Source organism: Aphelocoma coerulescens, chromosome 13, assembly GCF_041296385.1.
Source record: "Aphelocoma coerulescens isolate FSJ_1873_10779 chromosome 13, UR_Acoe_1.0, whole genome shotgun sequence".
In the NCBI taxonomy this organism is placed as follows: Eukaryota; Metazoa; Chordata; class Aves; order Passeriformes; family Corvidae; genus Aphelocoma; species Aphelocoma coerulescens.
Window position 1 is genome coordinate 3,506,630 of NC_091027.1, and position 17,833 is coordinate 3,524,462.

The 17,833-nt window shown below is 61.9% G+C and overlaps 1 protein-coding gene across 6 annotated transcripts; it reads right to left on the reverse strand.

Moving 5' to 3' along the window:
• Positions 1-1,140: 1,140 nt before the first annotated feature.
• PDLIM7 (PDZ and LIM domain 7) lies at positions 1,141-17,829 on the reverse strand. 6 transcript variants are annotated; one of them, XM_069028800.1, is made up of 26 exons: positions 17,741-17,829; positions 16,396-16,502; positions 13,079-13,230; positions 12,744-12,774; positions 11,116-11,132; positions 10,368-10,522; positions 10,009-10,045; positions 9,400-9,438; positions 9,140-9,294; positions 8,798-8,834; positions 8,106-8,144; positions 7,833-7,987; positions 7,434-7,470; positions 7,192-7,290; positions 6,933-6,971; positions 6,658-6,803; positions 6,269-6,305; positions 5,412-5,450; positions 5,129-5,286; positions 4,759-4,795; positions 3,775-3,833; positions 3,439-3,673; positions 3,178-3,358; positions 2,901-3,021; positions 2,305-2,420; positions 1,141-2,029 (listed from the first exon to the last, which is right to left on the reverse strand). In XM_069028800.1, exons 2-26 carry the CDS (start codon positions 16,498-16,500, stop codon positions 1,943-1,945), a joined length of 2,313 nt encoding a protein of 770 aa, XP_068884901.1. In that variant the 5' UTR covers positions 16,501-16,502; positions 17,741-17,829; the 3' UTR covers positions 1,141-1,942. The 6 variants fall into 6 exon arrangements, with proteins under 6 accessions (XP_068884901.1, XP_068884902.1, XP_068884903.1 ...); XM_069028801.1 differs by lacking the exon at positions 7,192-7,290; XM_069028802.1 differs by lacking the exons at positions 4,759-4,795; positions 5,129-5,286; positions 5,412-5,450; ... (8 more) ...; positions 9,140-9,294; positions 9,400-9,438.
• Positions 17,830-17,833: the final 4 nt, after the last annotated feature.

Here is a 17,833-nt window from a genome sequence, read left to right on the forward strand (position 1 = left end):
GGCTGAGCTAGCAGAACCTGTTCCCAGACCCTGCTACCCCCCAGCAGGCTCCGTCCCGCACGACTGCCTGCCCCTGCCCCCTTCCTGCCCTTCACTCACGGGTTGCTGTCCGTCCGAGCCAGGGTTGGCTCAGGTGGGGCCGCAGCCACCTCACCTTCCCCTGTGCTTCTCCTGACCTTGGCTGCACAGCTGGGACTCACACGCGGGCACTCACCACAGCCCTGCTCCTGCCGGCCCTGCCAGGCAGGCACCAGCTCGTTCTGTCCCTTGTTGCACCAGTGTCCTGCTGCTCCCCAGTGTGACCATCCCATTGCTCACATGCCCCCCAGCCTGAGCATCTGGCCCAGCCCCAGCCTGGCTTTACCACTCGACTTTCCTCGCCCCATCTTTGATGGGCTTTTGCACTCCTGGAACTGGCAGTGAGAAGATGTGGCACCGCAGCCCAGATCCGGCTGCTGCCAGGAGGCATTTGGCTTCCCACAGCCAGCTCCTGCCCCCGGCAGAACCTTCCAGTAGATGAGCAAGACAATTTTCCTTACAATTGCTCATCACAGTAAGAGCTGCAATTATTAATGACCGTTCCAACTGTCACAGTGGAGAGGGAGGAGAACACCCACTTCCCCACACCCGCTGCCCTCGAGCCCGTTCCAGCCGGAGGTGCCGGCGTGGCCTCAGACCCGTCCTTCGGGACGGCAGCTGCATCGTGTGAGCGAACACTTGGCTGCTCCACACTGGAGAACGCCCAGAGCTGGTGCACGTGGCCCACGCGTGCCCCATGACTCCTCATCCCCTCCACAGGATTCGGGGGCAAGGCACAGGGACCAGAGGACACTGCCAGGTATGTAGGGACCCCCACTAAAGTCTGACCCCTTCCCCATCTCTCCTTGCCACATTTTGCCCCCCAGATTAATTAGTGCCTCCGTTAGCAGTCCCGCCTGATACAAAAGGGATGACCCAGTCGACACAAGAGGTCAAGCCTGGGCTGACATGGGCAGAGGAGGAGAAATCTGAGGTGAAGATTTTCCCTGGAAAGCTGGAAGGAGCTGAGTCAGGCCCCAGAGGGAGCAGGATGAGAGCTGAGCGTGACCTTCCCAGCCGGCCGCACCTCACTCGGCAAAACCGCAGGCCTGGAGACAGCCGGCACTTGCAGAGAAGTGTTTATTAAAGGCACTAAAAGCACCGTGGCTACATCAGTGCAGCCCGAACGGAAGGGTGTGGGCTGGGGGGAGGCATCGATGGGCCCAGCACGGCAGTGGCAGAGAGCTCTTTGGTAGGAAGCTGTACCCAAGCCTTGCAGGAGCAGCTGTCCAGCTGGGCTGGCCATCAGCTGGAGGTGCTGCCAGCCCCAGGGGAGCAGTGGGCCAGCTGGGTGAGGGGCACGAGGCACAGACACCCCTGGAATGCAAGCGGGGCTGGAAGCCACCGCAGCAGTTTGAGGGGGGACTGGTGGGTTGCCATGGGCAGGGCCCCAGCAGGGGAGCCGGGCCGGGTCTCCAGCCCCGAGCACACAGCAGAGAAGGTAGGGGAGAGTGGAACAGGGGCTGGTCCTCACCCACTCAGGGATGTGTAAGGAGTATCCCTGCCCCAACACTGAGCTGCCAGGCAGCAAGGGAGCAGCCTGGCTGTAGCAGACCCCTTCCAATTCCAGCCTCAGCATGGTTGCGGCCACCATGCTGCATGGCTCAGGGGCAGGAGATCCATGCAGCATCCCCTTCCCAGGGCTCCTAGGGCCAGTCGAGAAGCATATAAGAAGCCACACAGCTATAAGGGGATCTGGACCCAGCACTGTCTCTGGCTGGAGTTCAGCCAGGAGCTGCCAGGGAAGAGGCAGGAGCAGGGGAAAGGGCCAAGGGCCCAGCCTGGCTCCCTGGGGGCAGCAGGGCAGGGGGAGAGGAGCATGCAGGGCCAGGGGCACGCGTGGGCACAGCTGAACTCCCACCCCTCACACGTGGGAGAAAGCGTGGCTCTTGCAGAGCGGCTTGTCCTTCTTGGAGTAGAACGTCTTCCCTTCCAGGTTGGTCTGGCAGATCTGGGGAGGAAAGTGCAGCTGGTCAGGCTGGGGGGCTGAGCCAGCCTCCGGATCCCCCACAGCCCAGAACTGGTGTTGCACAGAGATCAGGGACCACTCCACATGGCCCTGGAGCACTGCCAGGGACCAGAAGGCTCAAAGCAGAGTCCCAAGCCCCCAGAATGAAGGCAAGTGGGAAAAATCTTGTGTCAGCAGGTCCCCTGTGCTGCTGGTGTACCCAACCCAGAGCAGGCACAGGCCCCTGCAACAGTCGGGGAGGGAGGCATGTTGCTCACCGCACAGACAAAGCAAGTGTCATGCCAGCTGAACCCCAGCGCCTCCAGGAACCGGTCTCCAGCATCGATCTTGAAGTCACAGCCCCGGCACTTGGTGCCAAACATCTTCTCATAGTCTGCAAGGAAAGGCAGAGCCCAGGTCAGCACTTCCATGCATTATAGCCGCTCAGGCAGGACCGCTAACAGGGGAGCAGGGCTGCAGCTCAGCTGGGATCCCACAGGCACAGCCTGGGGACAATTTGCTGCCAGCCCCCATCCAAGTGGGACAATGCCTGGCACAGACAGGAGAGGTGCAGGATTGCCCAGCCACCACAGGGCTCCACGGAGGAGAAGGAGAACCTCATCTCCCAGGATGCAGCACTTGCTTTGATGTACATCCTCCCTCATTGCCATGGCAACATAGGAGCACTACCCCGCAGCTAGGGAGAACCAGGATGGAGGGCCCAGAGCTGTGGGATTGGGGTCTTTGTGCTCCCCACAGCCCAGGGGAAGCCCACAGAGCAGGGCAGCTCATCCCCCACCCCTGTGTGCAGCTGCTGAATCCCAGTGGTGCCCCAGGGCCACATGAGGTGACACATGGGGTCCCTGGGTCCTACCTCTCTCGCAGTAGGGCTGTCCCTCCTCCATGTAGAAGGCTCGGTTGCGGATGGGAGTTTTGCAGGCGTTGCAGGTGAAGCACTGCACGTGCCAGGTCATCTTCAGTGCGTGCATCACCTCCTGGAGGGGAGCCACTGTCAGCCAGGGGCAGGACCACCAAGGGCAGGAAGGGACAAGGAATCCCCTGAGATGGGACCAAGGTGGGAAGGGACACAGCCAGGCACTCACAGCAGAGGGCAAGGACAGAAGATGGAGGGCAGGCTGAGGGATACTCACCCCAGTGATCTTCTTCTTGCACTTGGCACAGCTGGGCGCGTAGCGCGTGTCATAGCACTTGGGGCAGAAGATGGAGCCTTTCTCCTCAAAGAAGCCGCCCTCATCCAGCACCTTCCTGCACTGGCAGCAGGTGAACTCCTCGGGGTGGTAGTAATGTCCCAGCGCCACCAGGTACCGTCCCCTGCAGCAGGACAGAGCCACGTCAGCCAGGCTGGGGCCCAGGACGCTGGCGTGGCAGTGGTGGTGGTGGCCAGGGCTCACCTGATGACCTTGTTGCACTTGTAGCAGAGGGGGGTGCGGCCGGGCCCCTCGGGGGCTTGCTGGGCCGCCTGCACGATGGAGCTGCGGTTCTGCATGGGGGTGGGCGTGGCCGGCTGGCTGTGCTTGCTCACCACCGTGCTCGTCTTGTCCGGGGCGTAGCGCTCGGCAAACGAGGGGTCAACAGCCCAGGGTGGGCGGCTGGTGGGGCCAGGGGTGGCACTGGGGGTCCTGGGGGCTGCACACACACACACACACACACACACGAGTCTTTAGGACAGTGCTCCTGATCCCTGGGCAGCCCCTCCCCAAAAAGCCCAGAGGAGATGTTTTGCTCACCCAGTCCTGGCTCAGTCTTCATCGTTGCTCCTGGGGACGGGTCCGGCACGGAGACCTGGCTACAGAACAAGCAGTTAATCCAGCCTGCCCCGCTTGCCCCCACTGCCCAGGGGGTGCAGGCAGGGCTCCCCACCCCAACAAGCAGGAAGGAGCTGGCCAAGCCCCCGTGCCCAGCAGTAGCTGGTTTAGTGATGAGGTACTGAGCCAAGGGCGTTCAGACCTGCCAAGACACAGCACCCTTGGGGTCTCTGGTACCCACTGTGGTGGTCTGGGGAGTGGCAGGAGGGAGTGTTCTGGGCTGCTCCAGACTGACCAGGGACCCTAGGGACCACACAGATCTTGGCTGCCTACTAACATGTGATGATCACCCCCAGTCTCATCGGGGTGCAGGGGAACTTGGATTTGACCTGACACAGGGAGCCCCAGGCTCCAGCTCAGCAGTGCTGGGGACAGGCAGGGCAAGCCAGGGCTAGACAGGCACAGCCCACTGAAAGAGGGGGGACAGGGAGAGAGGGAGAGCCAGCAGCTCTGTGCCTCTCAAGAAACGCAAAAAGGACATGGCAACAAACCCAGCTTTAATTTGTGTCAGAGCAAACTGGGCAGAGCTGGTACCCAAAGGCCATGGCACCAGGGCACGAGGTGCCACAGAGAGGTAAAGGCAAAAAATGGGGTGCTGTGCACCACCCCTGCCTGGCTGCACAAAACAAGGAACAACCCTGACAAGCTGACGACATCCAAGAGCTCAGCCCAGCTGCCCAGCTGCTCCACGCCAGGCTCACAGGACACTGTGCCCCAGGTCCAGGTGCTGCCCAAACACCACAAGAAACCAGTGAGATTTTGCCAGTGCCATCAGCCACCCCCAGCCCGCTGTTTCTGGGACACCACGGCACAGCTCGGCATTCCCAGCTGAGGGGCAGCAATGCCCAAGGGGTTCAGCCCAGGACATGCAGCCCCCCAGCTCCTGCTGCCACACACTCCCCTTACCTGGGCTTCCTAACAAACACATCATCATGATCCTCCACTGAGCGCAGCAGGAGAGAAAGGAGGAAACAGTCAGTCCTCAAAGACCGAGACCCAGGCACAGCAGGAGGGGAAAGGGAAAAGAGGAAAACCAACCTCTCCTCCCACCAACCCTTGCCCCAAAACAAAGCCCTGCCTGGCCACAGGGCAGAGCAAGGCCCCAGACCGGCAGCACCACCACGACACCATGCACAGCCCTAGGCAGCTCCCACTGACTCAGCCACCCCACGGGGCCAAAACCAACACACTCCAGTGCCACTTCAGACTGCTGGGCCCTGGCAGCCCAGGGGAAGTCCAGCACCCCCAGCCAGTGCCAGGCCCTGCAGGAACTCACTGCTGCTGTCTGTGCCCGTCAGCTGGGCCAGTTTGCGGAAGGTGCGGGACTGCGAGGTCCCAGTGCGGGGCTGCCAGTCCTCAGCGTCCTCTATCAGTCGCAGCTTCCCGGGGTTGCACCCAGGGGTGCTGGGGGGCTCCAGCGGCTGTGGGGGCTGTCTGTGAGTGACAGAGGGCAGGAGCTCAGCCAGCACCAAGCACAGACCCTGCTATGGAACAGGGAAGCTCTTCAAAAGGTGCCCTGGCACATGGTGCCAACACCTCTGCCAGACCATGGCACTCACCGCTGCTCCACCGTGCCCCAGCTGGACCCCCTGGCATCCCTGTGGCATCAGAAAGAACGGCGGCACAGCAGTCAGTATTTGATCCGTGGCTTAGCCCATCCTTCCCTTACACACCCAGTCTCAGAGATACGTGACCCTCATGGAAGTGCTGACAGCGTTCACTCCTGACCAGCCTTGCAGCCATTCCACGGCCCCACAAGACATCGTGCCCCAGGTACAGTCCCTGCCCCGTGACTCCCAAAATGTCCAGCAAAGTGTTGTGTCACCAGTCACCCCTGCTCACTGTGTCCAGCACGCTGTGCTGCATCTTGGCTTCCCCAGCTCGGTGCCAGCAGTGCCCAGTGGATCCTGCCTGCACACCCAGCATAAGGACACCTCATTTGGAGACAGCCTGTCTGGCAGGAGGGTGTCCGAGCAGGACCCTCCCAAGGTGATGGTCAAAGCAGCAGCTGAGCACTGGCAGTGCCTGTTGTGGGGTGAGCACAGGGTGGGCTCTGCAGCTCCACCACCAGCTCAGCCCTGGGAGAGGAAGAAGACAAAGAGGGAGAGAAGAATCCACACCATAACAGGGAAAAGAGTTTGCCCAGAGTCACAAGAAGCAGCGAGGCTGAGGGCTAATGAGCCAGCAGCACCCACCCAGCTCTGCCACACAAGGCTCACAGGACAATGTGCCCCAGGTGCAGGTCAGCTACCCAGCACCTCCCAACATCCCATAGCCAGGTTTTCCCAGTGCCATCAGCCTCCTCCACTCCTTATATGCCCAAAAGGTTAAGGTGCAGCTCGGCATCCCCAGCGCAGAGCCAGCAGTGCCCAGACACCTGCCTGGGACGTGCAGCCTCAGCACATGCTCCCCTTACCTGGGCTTTTTAACAGTCTCATCCTCACCATCCTCCACTGAGCGCAGCAGGAGAGAAAGGGGGAGATGGCGTCAGTCTGTAGTGACTGATGCCCAGGAAAAGCAGGAAAGGAAAGGAGGAAAACCGACCTCCCCACCCATCACCCCCTTGCCCCATCACACAGCCCTGCTTGGCCATGGGGCAGAGCACAACCCAGAGCAGCAGCAGCACCACCATGAGCCCACACACACCCCTGAGCAGCTTCCATTGGCTCAGCTGCCCTCAAGGGGTGACTTGGGGCCAAAACCCAAACTCCTGGGTGCTGCATCACCCCACTGCCTCTCCCAGCTTCTGGCTACCCCGAAACAGTCCACCACCCCCAGCCAGCACCAGGCCCTGCGGGAACTCACTGCCATCTGTGCCCGTCAGCTGGGCCAGTTTGCGGAAGGAGCGGGACTGGGAGGTCCCGGTGCGGGGCTGCCAGCCCTCAGCATCCTCTAACATCCGCAACTTCCCAGGATCACACCCAGGGGTGCTGGGGGACTCCAGCGGCTGCCTGTGAATGACAGAGGGCAGGAGCTCAGCCAGCACCAACTACAGACCCTGCCCAACACTGCAGCACAGAGCAATGCTCCCAAAGGTGACCTGGCACATGGCAACACCTCTGCCAGGTGCTGGCACTCACCGCTGCTCCACCATGCCCCAGCTGGACCCATGGGAATCTCTGTGACATTGGAAACAACAGCAGCACAACAGTCACTGTATGACCATCCCTGCCATATGCACCCACAGCCCCATGGAGGCACAAGCCACGTGGAAATGCTGACCAGCAGCCTTGCAGCTGCTTCACAGCCGCACAGGACGCAAAGCACCAAGACCAGTTGCTGCCCAGCACCTCCCAACATCTCCAGCAAGGTGTTGTGATTGTCACCAGCCAACCCTACCCAGGTGGGTTCTTGGGGCAGGACCCTCCTGAGGTGATGGTCAGAGCAGTGGCTGAGCGCTGGCAGTGCCTGTTGTGCAGCTCTGGAAACAGCTCAAGTCTGGGAGAGGGGACAGAGAGGGAGGGAAGAACCCCCAACAGTGCAAAGAGCACCCCCAGAGTGACTGCAAGCAGTGAGGGTGAAGTGGCTGTGGGGGCTGAGCCTGGCATGGGCACCCTGTGGCTCCTGCTGCTGCCCCTTACCTGGGCTTTGTAACAGGCTCATCCTCACCATCGTCCACTGAGCACACCAGGAGAGAAAGGGGGAGTTGGCATCAGTCTGCGGCAACTGAGGCGCAGGCACAGCAGGAAGGAAAGGGAAGGGAAGGGAAAGGAAGGAAAAACGCCCTCTCCTCCCACTGCCCCAACACACAGCCCTGCCCAGCCACAGGGCAGAGCATGGCTCCAGCCCCGAGGCACCACCATGAGCCCACACAGCCCTGGGCAGCTCCTGCTGGCTCGGCTGCCACAGAGGGCCCACATGGGGTCAAAACCAATGCCCTGCTGTAACAACACACCACAGCCTTTATCTGGTTCCACTTGCCCCAGCAAAGCTGGGCACACCTGGGCAGTCAGGCAGTGCCAGGCCCTGTGGGAACTCACTGCTGTTTGCGCCCACCAGCCGGGCCAGTTTGCGGAAGGAACGGGACTGGGACGTCCAGGTGTGGGGCTTTGAGTCATCAATGTCCTCTAACATCCGCAGCTTCACGGGGTCACACACAGTGTCACTGGGGGGCTCCAGCAGCTGCGGGGGCTGCCTGTGAGTAACAGAGGGCAGGAGCTCAGCACCAAGATCAGACCCTGCTCTGGAACAGGGAAGTACCCCCAAAGATGCCCTGGCACATGGCAACACCTCTGCCAGATGCTGGCACTCACCGCTGTTGCCCCGTGCCCCAGTTGGACCCACGGGCATCCCTGTGGTATCAGAAAGAATGGTGGCACAGCAGTCAGTATTTGACCAGCCCATCCCTCCCCATACACATCCACAGCCCCAGAGACACAGGAGCCTTGTGGAAATGCTGACAGCGTTCACTCCTGACCAGCCTTGCAGCCATTCCACGGCCCCACAAGACATCGTGCCCCAGGCTGGTCTAGTCCCTACCCCACAACTCCTGACACCCCCAGCAAGGTGCTGTCAGTGTCACCAGCCACCCCTGCCCACTGTGTCTAGCACGCTGTGCTGCATCTTGGCCTCCCCAGCTCAGTGTCAGCAGTGCCCAGTGGGTCCTGCCTGCACACCCAGCATAAGGACACCTCATTTGGAGACAGCCTGCCTGGCAGGCGGGTGTCCGAGCAGGACCCTCCCGAGATGACGGTAAGACCAGCGGCAGTGCCTGTTGTGGGGTGAGCACAGGACAGTCTGTGGCTCTGCCAACAGCTTGGCTGTAGGAAGAGGGAAAGGACAGGACAGAAGGGTGGAGGATAAGGAGAGGACAGAAGAAACAGCAACAGGGCAAAGAGCTTCCCTTGAGTGACTGCAAGCAGTGATGGAGAACAAGCCCTGTGGGCTGAGCCCAGGGTAGGCACCTTGTGGCCCCTGCTGCTGCTTCAGCACATGCTCCCCTTACCTGGGCTTTTTAACAATCTCATCCTCACCATCCTCCACTGAGCGCAGCAGGAGAGAAAGGGGGAGATGGAGTCAGTCTGCAGCAACTAAGGTCCAGGAAAAGCAGGAAGGGAAAGGAGGAAAACCAACCTCCCCACTGACCATCCCCTTGTCCCATTGCACAGCCCTGTCCAGTCACAGGGCAGAGCATGGCCCCAGACCAGCGGCACTACCACGAGCCCACACACAGCCCTGGGCAGATCTCGCTGGCTTAGTTGCCCTCAGGGAGTTACTTGCGGCCAAACCCAAAACTCCTGGGTGCCACATCACCCCACTGCCTCTCCCAGGCCCTGCGGGAACTCACTGCCATCTGTGCCCGTCAGCTGGGCCAGTTTGCGGAAGGAGCGGGACTGGGAGGTCCCGGTGCGGGGCTGCCAGTCCTCAGCATCCTCTAACATCCGCAACTTCCCAGGATCACACCCGGGGGTGCTGGGGGGCTCCAGAGGCTGTGGGGGCTGCCTGTGAGTGACAGAGGGCAGAAGCTTCAGCCAGCACCAAGCACAGACCCTGCTTCAGCACAGGGCATTGCTGCCAAAGGTGCCCTCACCAGATCCTGACACTCACCACTGCTCCACTGTGCCCCAGCTGGACCCACGGGCATCCCTGTGATATTGGAAAAAATGGTAGCACAGCACTCAGTATTTGACCACGGCTCAGCCCATCCCTCACAAATGCACTCCAGAACTAGAAGAAGTTGGCAACACTCACCCAGCTCTGCCCTGCCATCCCGCAGCCCCATGCCAGGCTCACGGCACATTGTCCAGTTGCTGCCTAGCACCTCCCAATACCCCCAGCAAGGTGTTGTCAGTGCACCAGCCTTCTCCAGATCCCTTTTCCTCAAGAAGCAAAGGCAGAGCTTGGTGCCAGCAGTGCCCAGCAGGTCCTACCCGGCACAGGACATCTTGTCTGGCCAGTGGGCGTCCAGGCAGGACCCTCCCAAGGTGATGGCCAGACCAGTGGCTGAGCTCTGGCGGTGCCTACTGTGGGGTGAGCGCAGAGTGAGCTCTGCAGCTCCACCAACAGCTCGACTCTTGAAGAGGGAGAGAAGAAACAGCAACAGGGCAAAGAGCTTCCCTTGAGTGACTGCAAGCAGCGAGAGAACCAGGCGTGTGGGCTGAGCCTGGGTAGGCACCTTGTGGCTCCTGCTGCTGCTCCAGCACACGCTCCCCTTACCTGGGCTTTTTAACAAGCTCGTCCTCACCATCCTCCACTGAGCACAGCAGGAGAGAAAGGGGGAGATGAAGTCAGTCTGCGGCAACGGAGGCCCAGAGACAGCAGAAGGGGAAAAGGAACAGCAAAGGGAAAAGGACCTCTCCTCCCACTGCCCACCTGTCCCAACACACAGCCCTGCCTGGCTACGGGGCAGAGCACGGCCCCAGCCCAGAAGCACCACCACAAGCCCACACGGCTCAATTGCCCCATAGGGCCAAAACCAACACTCCAGTGCCACAAGGCACCAAAGCCTTTTTCCAACTCCAGTTGCCCGGGCAAAGCTGGGCAGTCAGGCAGTGCCAGGCCCTGAGGGAACTCACGGCTGTTCGTGCCCACCAGCCGGGACAGTTTGCGGAAGGAGCGGGACTGCGAGGTCCAGCTGTGGGGCTTTGAGTCGTCAATGTCCTCTAACATCCGCAGCTTCACAGGGTCACACACAGGGGTGCTGGGGGACTCCAGCAGCTGCGGGGGCTGCCTGTGAGTGACAGAGTCATCTGTCAAATCTGACAGATCTCCTGGGGCTGTCCCCCACCTTCCCCAGCGCAGAATCACAGCACACCAGTACCAGAGACACCTCATCTTACTCCCCACTCCCCAACTCCTCCTCCACAAAGGCTGGGCCCATGAAGGACTCACTGCAATGACCACCACCATTCCTGGCAATTTGAAACTGGCCCCAAGGGCCAGAAGGAAAAAGGACATAGCAAGAATAAGCCAAGGTCAAAAAAACACCATCAGGGAAGCTGTGGAGCCGTCTATGGCAGTGCCACCTGGCCCTGGGCACAGTGCCCAGCACAGCCCATCAGCCCTCGCCCAGCCAAGCCACGTCTTGGGGAACAGGGAATGGATCACACGCAAGGACACTCCAGGGCCCCAGCAGCTGGTAGAGACAAGCAGCGCTGGCCCTCTACACTGGGGTTTACAGTTTGGTGCCAGGAGTGACCCACCCACATGGGCAGAGGAGTGCCTGCTGCCCATCCCCAGGCTGGCCCTGCCCCAGAGGATGGGGCACTGGCAGGGAAGAGGCATGCAGGGAGGATAGAGAGAGCAGGTAAAAGGCTTACTGACTTGTCAAGGCTCAGCACCTGTAGGGAAAGGGAAAGAGAAAGGGAGGAGAGAAAGAAAGAAAAAGGAAGGTGAAATTAGACCTGCAGCACCCAAGAAGTTTCCAGAGCTCACCTATGGCCTGTACCCCTATCCCCGAGTCTCACACCCAGCTCGCCCAGGGCTGAGAGCACACTGGGACACATGGGCAGATGCCAATGGACCAGACTGTGCTCCCTCAGCCCCCAGAACAGGCCTGAATGCCCAGGGCAGTCAGTGCCACATCCCGTCCCATTGCCCAGTTCCTGGGAACCACAGCAGCTCTGGCAGGAGGAACAGGGACCAGCAGCTGCCGGACATGTGCAGCTGAGCAGAACCAGGGGAGAACAGTGTGGCAGGGCTGGAGGCCATCACTCTGCCCAGCCCCTTCCTGCAGCCAGGGGACCAGCAGGACATCCCCAGGCAGGCACTGGCTGGTGGTCACAGACAGCCACCGTTTCCCTGCCACTGCAGATGCCAGCCAGTCTCCTGCTACAGCCACCGTGTCAAGCCTGGCAGGAGTCCCCACAGGCTGACACATCTCTGAGCGAGGGACTGGCACAAGCATGGCTGTGTGTCCCTGTGTGCGACAGTTCTCTTGTGCCACCTCGGCACCAGCCACCGGGGACCCTGGCACAGGCACTGTCACCCGCTCCCACCCAGGGTGCCTGGCATGCAAGGCGCAGCAGGGCTGGGCAGCAGGCTCTCCCCAGTCCTCAGGGAGCAGGATGGACAGCAACATACCCGTTGTGCTGGGGGGTGCAGGCGGGCGCCAGGGGCGCGTACGTCACGGGTTTCGTCACCAGCCCGGGCTGTGGGTTCGGAGGTGAGCCGGCCCCGAAGGGCCGAGCTGTTTTGTTGAGGGCGGTGCTGGGAGCGAAGTTATATTTCAGGGGTTCAGAGCAGGGGAGTGAGTCCTGAGCGAGACAAAACACACAGACACAGGCTCACACGTCAAGCAGCATGCAAGCGGCAGCCCTGGGCCAGGCAGCACAGCAGGCAGCCAGGTAGGAAAGCTGAACAGCACGTGCACCTTGGAGACCGGGCTCTGCCAGGCTGGCGCTCACTCCACTGGGCACCTGGCCCAGTGACAGCAGGTCACAAACCCAGCCTGAGGGTCATTTGAAGATTAGTAGGTGCCCTGGACACTCGTTGCTGCCCGTGGCAGGGCGGTGCATGCACACACGCCGATCGCAACTGTCCCATGGCACAAAGCTGAACACATGCAGGTGGCTTCTGCCCAGGAGCCAGGAGTCACCAGCCCCAGCCCTGCCTCCCCGTGCCAGGGCACTCCCCAGCACTAGCAAACACAGTGCTGCACCTGCCCAGCCTCCTCCCCTGTGCTGGCCCCTCTGCATCCCTGCCCACACCCAGCACCAGCATGGGCACAGACAATCTGGGCCCAGGCCCCTACTGAGCAGATCCCACTGCCTCTGATCCTCCACGGTGCCAGAGGTCAGAGCTGCTCCTCCAGCTGCGTTTTACAGACCTCCAAACACACCTTGGCCCCCTAAAAGCCCCAGGAGCAAAGTCCATTTGTTTGACTACACTGAGATTCCCTTCCCCTTGAGATGAGGCTGAGCTGCTGCTGCGGCACCAGGAGCAACACGTACCTTCTGTGGCTTCCCCAGCTGGTTCTGGGCTCTGCAAGAGAGAAGACAGATGGGCAGGTGCTGGAGCTGGCCTAGACACCACCAGCATGCTGGTACCCCAGGGATGCAGCACCCGAGGGGAACCATGGCCAGCTGGCACTGCTGTGTGGCTTGCAGTCAAGTTAAGCCTTATCTAGGCAAGCAGAGCCCTTGGACACAGCCAGGAGTTTCCAGGCTCTAAGTAAGGAGCATTGATGCTGGGTGATGGTGATGCCTGGAGGTGGCACTGGGCAGAGTGCCCTGATTATGTTCCAGTCAGACCAGAACCCCATGTTTGTGGGACCCACAATTCCTACCTGCTCAGGGTGAGGCAGAGCCTGTCCCCACAGGCACGGATCCTGTTCTGGGCCTCGATGTGTGTCATGGCACTGGTGCTCTCCCCGTCGATGTACAGCACCCAGTCACCCACTCCCACGCCGGCCTGGGCCGCCTTCCCGCCCGGAGTCAGCTGCAGGACAGACAGAGTTAGGGAGAGCTGGAACAGCTGAGCGGTGATGTGGGAGCAGAGGGACATCCTCGTGAAGGCAGCAGCCTGCAGAGGCCCAGGATCTCCAGCCCAGCACAGAACACCACATAGCCCAGACCAGGGGAATGTGGGGACCCCAGATTACTCCCCATTTCCCAGTGCATGAGCCCAGAGCAGCCTCTTCCCCTTGGCAGCAGCAGAAGGCAAAGCACTACTCCAGGGCACTGCCCAGCCCCTGCCCTCTGGCACAGCTGGGGACCCTGCCAACACCCTGGGGCCTCATCACTGTGACGCCAAACACAGAGGCAGTGCTGCCTCGGGCTCAGCAAGAAGCCCAGCCACCTCTTGGACTCATCCCTGTGGTCCTAGGGTAGGAAGAGAGCACAGTGAGTCAGGGCCCGTTGGGCAGCCCACATGTCACTGCAAACCACAGGCATGTCCAGCCCTCCTCCTAGGGTGGGGAGGGACAGGGGAGGCACCCCTTAGGCACTCTCCCCCAGCCGCCAGAGCTCCCTTCCCGTTCCCAGCAGGCGCAGACATTACCTCATTCCCACAGAGGAGCAGGAGCCCTCCTGGGCCAGGGAGACACCCGTCCCCACCCACGTTGCCCTGCTGGGACAGCCGGGAGCACAGCCATGAGTTCCCCTTCCCGGCCACAGTGCCAGGGATGCGCCTTGCCCCTGCTATGGCTCCATGGCACAGCTGTACATCAACCCCACGCTGGGAAGTGGAGGCTGCCCTCCCCTCCCACCAGGGATGCACAGCCAGAGGCGAGCAAGGCCTGGAGCACTGCACACAGCTCCCAGGCACTGACAGACAGACAGACAGACGTGGGCAGGCTGCAGCCATTCCTGCTCCTCCAGCATGGAAGAACTCGAGGCGCTTGGACCCAGACCAAGTATTTCCTCAAGTCCTGTTCGACATGAACATAAAAGGAGCGAGCCAGATTCCCAGCACTGTCAGAGGGCTGAAAAATTCCTGCCACAGAGTCCCAGCCCCTTCTTGCAGAACCCGGCTCGTCCCAGAGCCACACGTCCCTTCTGTAGGCCAGCACTACCTATCCACGCAAGGCCAAATGCCACACATGGGCTGGATGTGGCCCAGTCCCACCGGCATCCCACTGCCGTTCCCAGTGGGACATGGGTACCGCCCCCAGTGTCCCCACACCACCCTCCCGTTCCTCCTGCCCAGCACGGGAGGGTGCCCTCAGCAGCAGTGGTGCCCCCGGCTCCTGGCCATGCTGCTGCAAGCCCCAGCTTGCTGCCCTGGAGGGCTGGGGAAGGCACAGGGCGGCTGCGTGGGTTTGGAGGCAGGAGCAGGAGCTGGGAGAGGTTTTCACACGACTGCCCAGGAAGGGGAGAGCACGTCAGGCTACGTCATGAAGCCTTACCCAGCCTGGTCAGCACTTCCTGGCCCCCTCCATGCCAACGTGCAGGAAACCCCTTTGAGAGGTGCCAGTTCAGCCAGGAGCCATGGCAGTGCCAGCCCTCCTACTTCCCACCCAGGCCCGCTAACCAGGGCTTCCTTCCTCCCCTCTCCACCCAGTCTTTTGTTCCCTGCACCTCCATCACCACATCCAGAGAGGTGCTCACCTACTGCCCTGGGCAGGGGCCTCCAGGACACAGCCTCCCTCATCACATCCCTCAGTGCCTTCCCACCAGTAGCACCAAAGGGTCTCTCCTCTTCCCCAGCTGGCAGATGCCAGGATGAGCCACACAGCATCCAGCTGTCCAGATTGCAGCCCTTATTCTGGCTCCAGCACAGAGGCCATGGTTTACAGCCTGCTGCCCTGTGCTGCCCACCCCTGCAGAGCAGGGCCCCACTGCAGCCCACAAAGCTGGGGCAGGATGCTTCCTTCCAGCCCACTGTGGCAGGGCCAGCTCACAGGAAGCAGTGGCCAAGGACAATCAGCATGCTCTGGGCAGGAGCTCTGGGGCTGGTGATGCCTCTGTAGTGCAGAGCAGCACAAGGCTCACCCCTTCCCATCAGAGCACACCGCCCTGCCATGCAGCCCAGCCTCACCAGGGAGCCCCCCAAAGCTGGCTGCATCCCCTGGGAATGTCCTCGCTGCTCCTGCCCTGCCCAGGACAGCAGCACTGCCCGAGCCTCACCAAGCACTGCTTCACAAGGCCCCTGCCCCAGGCTCTGGGAGGCTCCTCCATCCAACCAGACCCTTTGTTAAGAACTGGCTCGCAGCCAAGAGAAACATTTTTTAGAGAATAAACTCGCTGAAGCCGTCTCTGCGTGCTCAGCAGAGATCAGCAGGCCCCGGGGCAGCGGCACTGGCGACTCCAGGCTCACAGAGTGCCCTCAGGGCCCGTGCTCCGTGCTGGGATGCTGCAGAGATCTGTGCCCTCTGGGACAGGCGTGCAGTGCCCGGCTCGTGCCGGGGGCAGGTCCCCACGCAGCACTCGATGCCACGAGCAAAGCTATCCTTCGAGAAGCAGCCTCCGTGCCAGCTGCCCGAGCGCCAGCGGCACAGGCGATGCAGTCACATTCCAAGGCTTATAAGGCAATTGCGTGGCCAGAGCTGTGGCCCGGGACGGGGACCTGCACACACCCAGGGTCAGGACCGGGAGCACCACAACGGGATAGGCTCAAACCAGCAGCCTCAGGCACAAACAGCTGTGGCACAATGGCTCTCACTGGAGAAATGGGAGTTCTGTGGAGGGAGTCGTGTCCCTGTACAGGCAGCAGCGCAGCTTTCTCCTCTCCATGCCCATTTCAGGAGTGACCTCAGGCACGGAGTTGGGAGCTGCACTGTGGAAAGGAGGGCAGAAGGGCACTAGCTAGGTCCAGGGATGCCAAGCCCAGAGCTGGAGTGCAGACCAGGAAGCCAGTCCCACATCTCAGAGAGCAGATCTCCTCCCGCTGTGGTGGGCACACACCGGAAGGGGCCTCCCCCACCCCCCTCTGCAGGGGCTGTGCAGAATTTCACGTTTCTGCTGCAGCTCTCTGCCCGGAACACCCCCGTGCTAGGCTGCAGCTGATAAGGGACCAAGGAGGCTACGTGGAGCCAGGCAGGGCAGGATGCAGCATTCCCGGGGCCCCAGCTCATCAACATCCCCCATACAGCTCTGCCTCAGCCACTGCGGCCTCCCTCCCACAGGAGGAAGGATGAGTGTCACCAGCCTTGGTTTCTCTTACCCTGGAGATGGAGAGCGGCATGCTGAAATCCTTCCCTCCCTGCAGCCTGAAGCCCCAGGGTGCCGGTCCATTCAGCATCACCTTGTAGGACTCCATGTCGCCCATCTCTGCAAGGGAAGAGGTTGTGATCCCGGTGTTAGGGTACGTGGGAACAATGCTGGGAGAGCAGGTGAGGAGAGGGCTCGGCGCCTGGCAGGGCAGGACAGAAGGCAGGTCATGTTTCCAGCTGTAACTTCACTCTGATCATCCTACACTGTGGTTAGAGACGCACCCCAAATCCATCAGCATCTCCTCCAGCAACGTCAGAGCTGAGGGGCCCAGGCTAACACTGACTAGTGCCAGGGAGCCAGGCACAGCCCTGCTGCCACCCACAGTGGGGTGTCTGTGGGCTCTGCTCTCCTCCCAAACCTGGGATGTGTTCTCCCTTGCAGCACCCCAGGAACTCCTGCTGCTGAGAGCCAAGGCAGTTCAGATCACAGAGAAGCAACAGCAGGTACAGAAGGATATGAACCAGAAGCACTTTTGCCAGATGAATTAACAGCAGCAGCAGCACAGGAGCTGTGTGATGCCACCCGAGGCACCTGGCAGAGCAGCCAGGCTGGCGCTCCGGCAGCCGGCCGAGCAGATGCTCCCTGGGAGCGAGCCCATCTCCAAGGCTTCGACAGGAGGGAATTCTCGGTGCTCCCCTGCCTGACAGCTGTCAGTCGGCCAAGGCTCCGGGCAGATGGGCCAGCACCAGCCTCTTGCCACCTTTTACCTGGAAGACCCCCACGAACGGCCCCAGGACCTTCCTCCCGAGGGCGGACAGGGCCGGCTGCGGGACTCCCCACACCCTGCACGGGCCGGCTGCAGGGCCGGGGGCCAGCGTGCCCCCGCTCTCCCCGGGCCGGTGCGGGCTATATAAGGCGTGTAAGACGACACCAGCCCGCTCCCCGCTCGGGAGGGCCGGGGGAAGAGCTGCGTGTCAGGCATTCCCGGCGCCCGGCAGCCGCGCAAGCCCCAGCGAGGCGCCGGGACGGGGCGGCCCGGATCGGGCGGATACCCCCCACCGCTCCCCAGCGGGACGGGGCCCGGCTGCACCGGGGGTCTCCAGCGTGCACAGGCTGGGTAGCCCCTTCCTATTGCTGGGAAGCCCCACCCTGACCCCCGGGGGGCCCCCAGACCCCTCCCCATCCCACACCGTCGCCCCTCCCGGGGGTCGAGGACGCCGGCTCTGCCCCACAGGGGCCCGACCCCGACCACCCGCCTTCCCCTGGAGCCAGGCCTCAGCCCTCCAAACGTCACGCTCCCATCCCTCCCGGCAGAAGACACAGCCCCCCAACACGGCCCGGCTCCCCGCACTCACCCGCGGCCAGCGGGGCCCGGCGAAGCGGGCGGGAGGGGACCGGAGCCGAGCGGAGCGATGCGGGCCGGTGCGAGCAGACGCGGGACTCGAACC

What these genes read in the sequence shown, in the direction of transcription:
- PDLIM7 (XM_069028800.1), bottom strand. Translation starts at nt 16,500, where the DNA reads ATGGGCGACATGGAGTCCTACAAGGTGATGCTGAATGGACCGGCACCC. An exon ending in GAGCTTGTTAAAAAGCCCAG is followed by an intron (nt 9,439 to 10,008) that starts GTAAGGGGAGCG and finishes CCAATATCACAG; the next exon opens with GGATGCCCGTGGGTCCAGCT. An exon ending in ACACTTGCTTTGTCTGTGCG is followed by an intron (nt 2,030 to 2,304) that starts GTGAGCAACATG and finishes TTTCCTCCCCAG; the next exon opens with ATCTGCCAGACCAACCTGGA.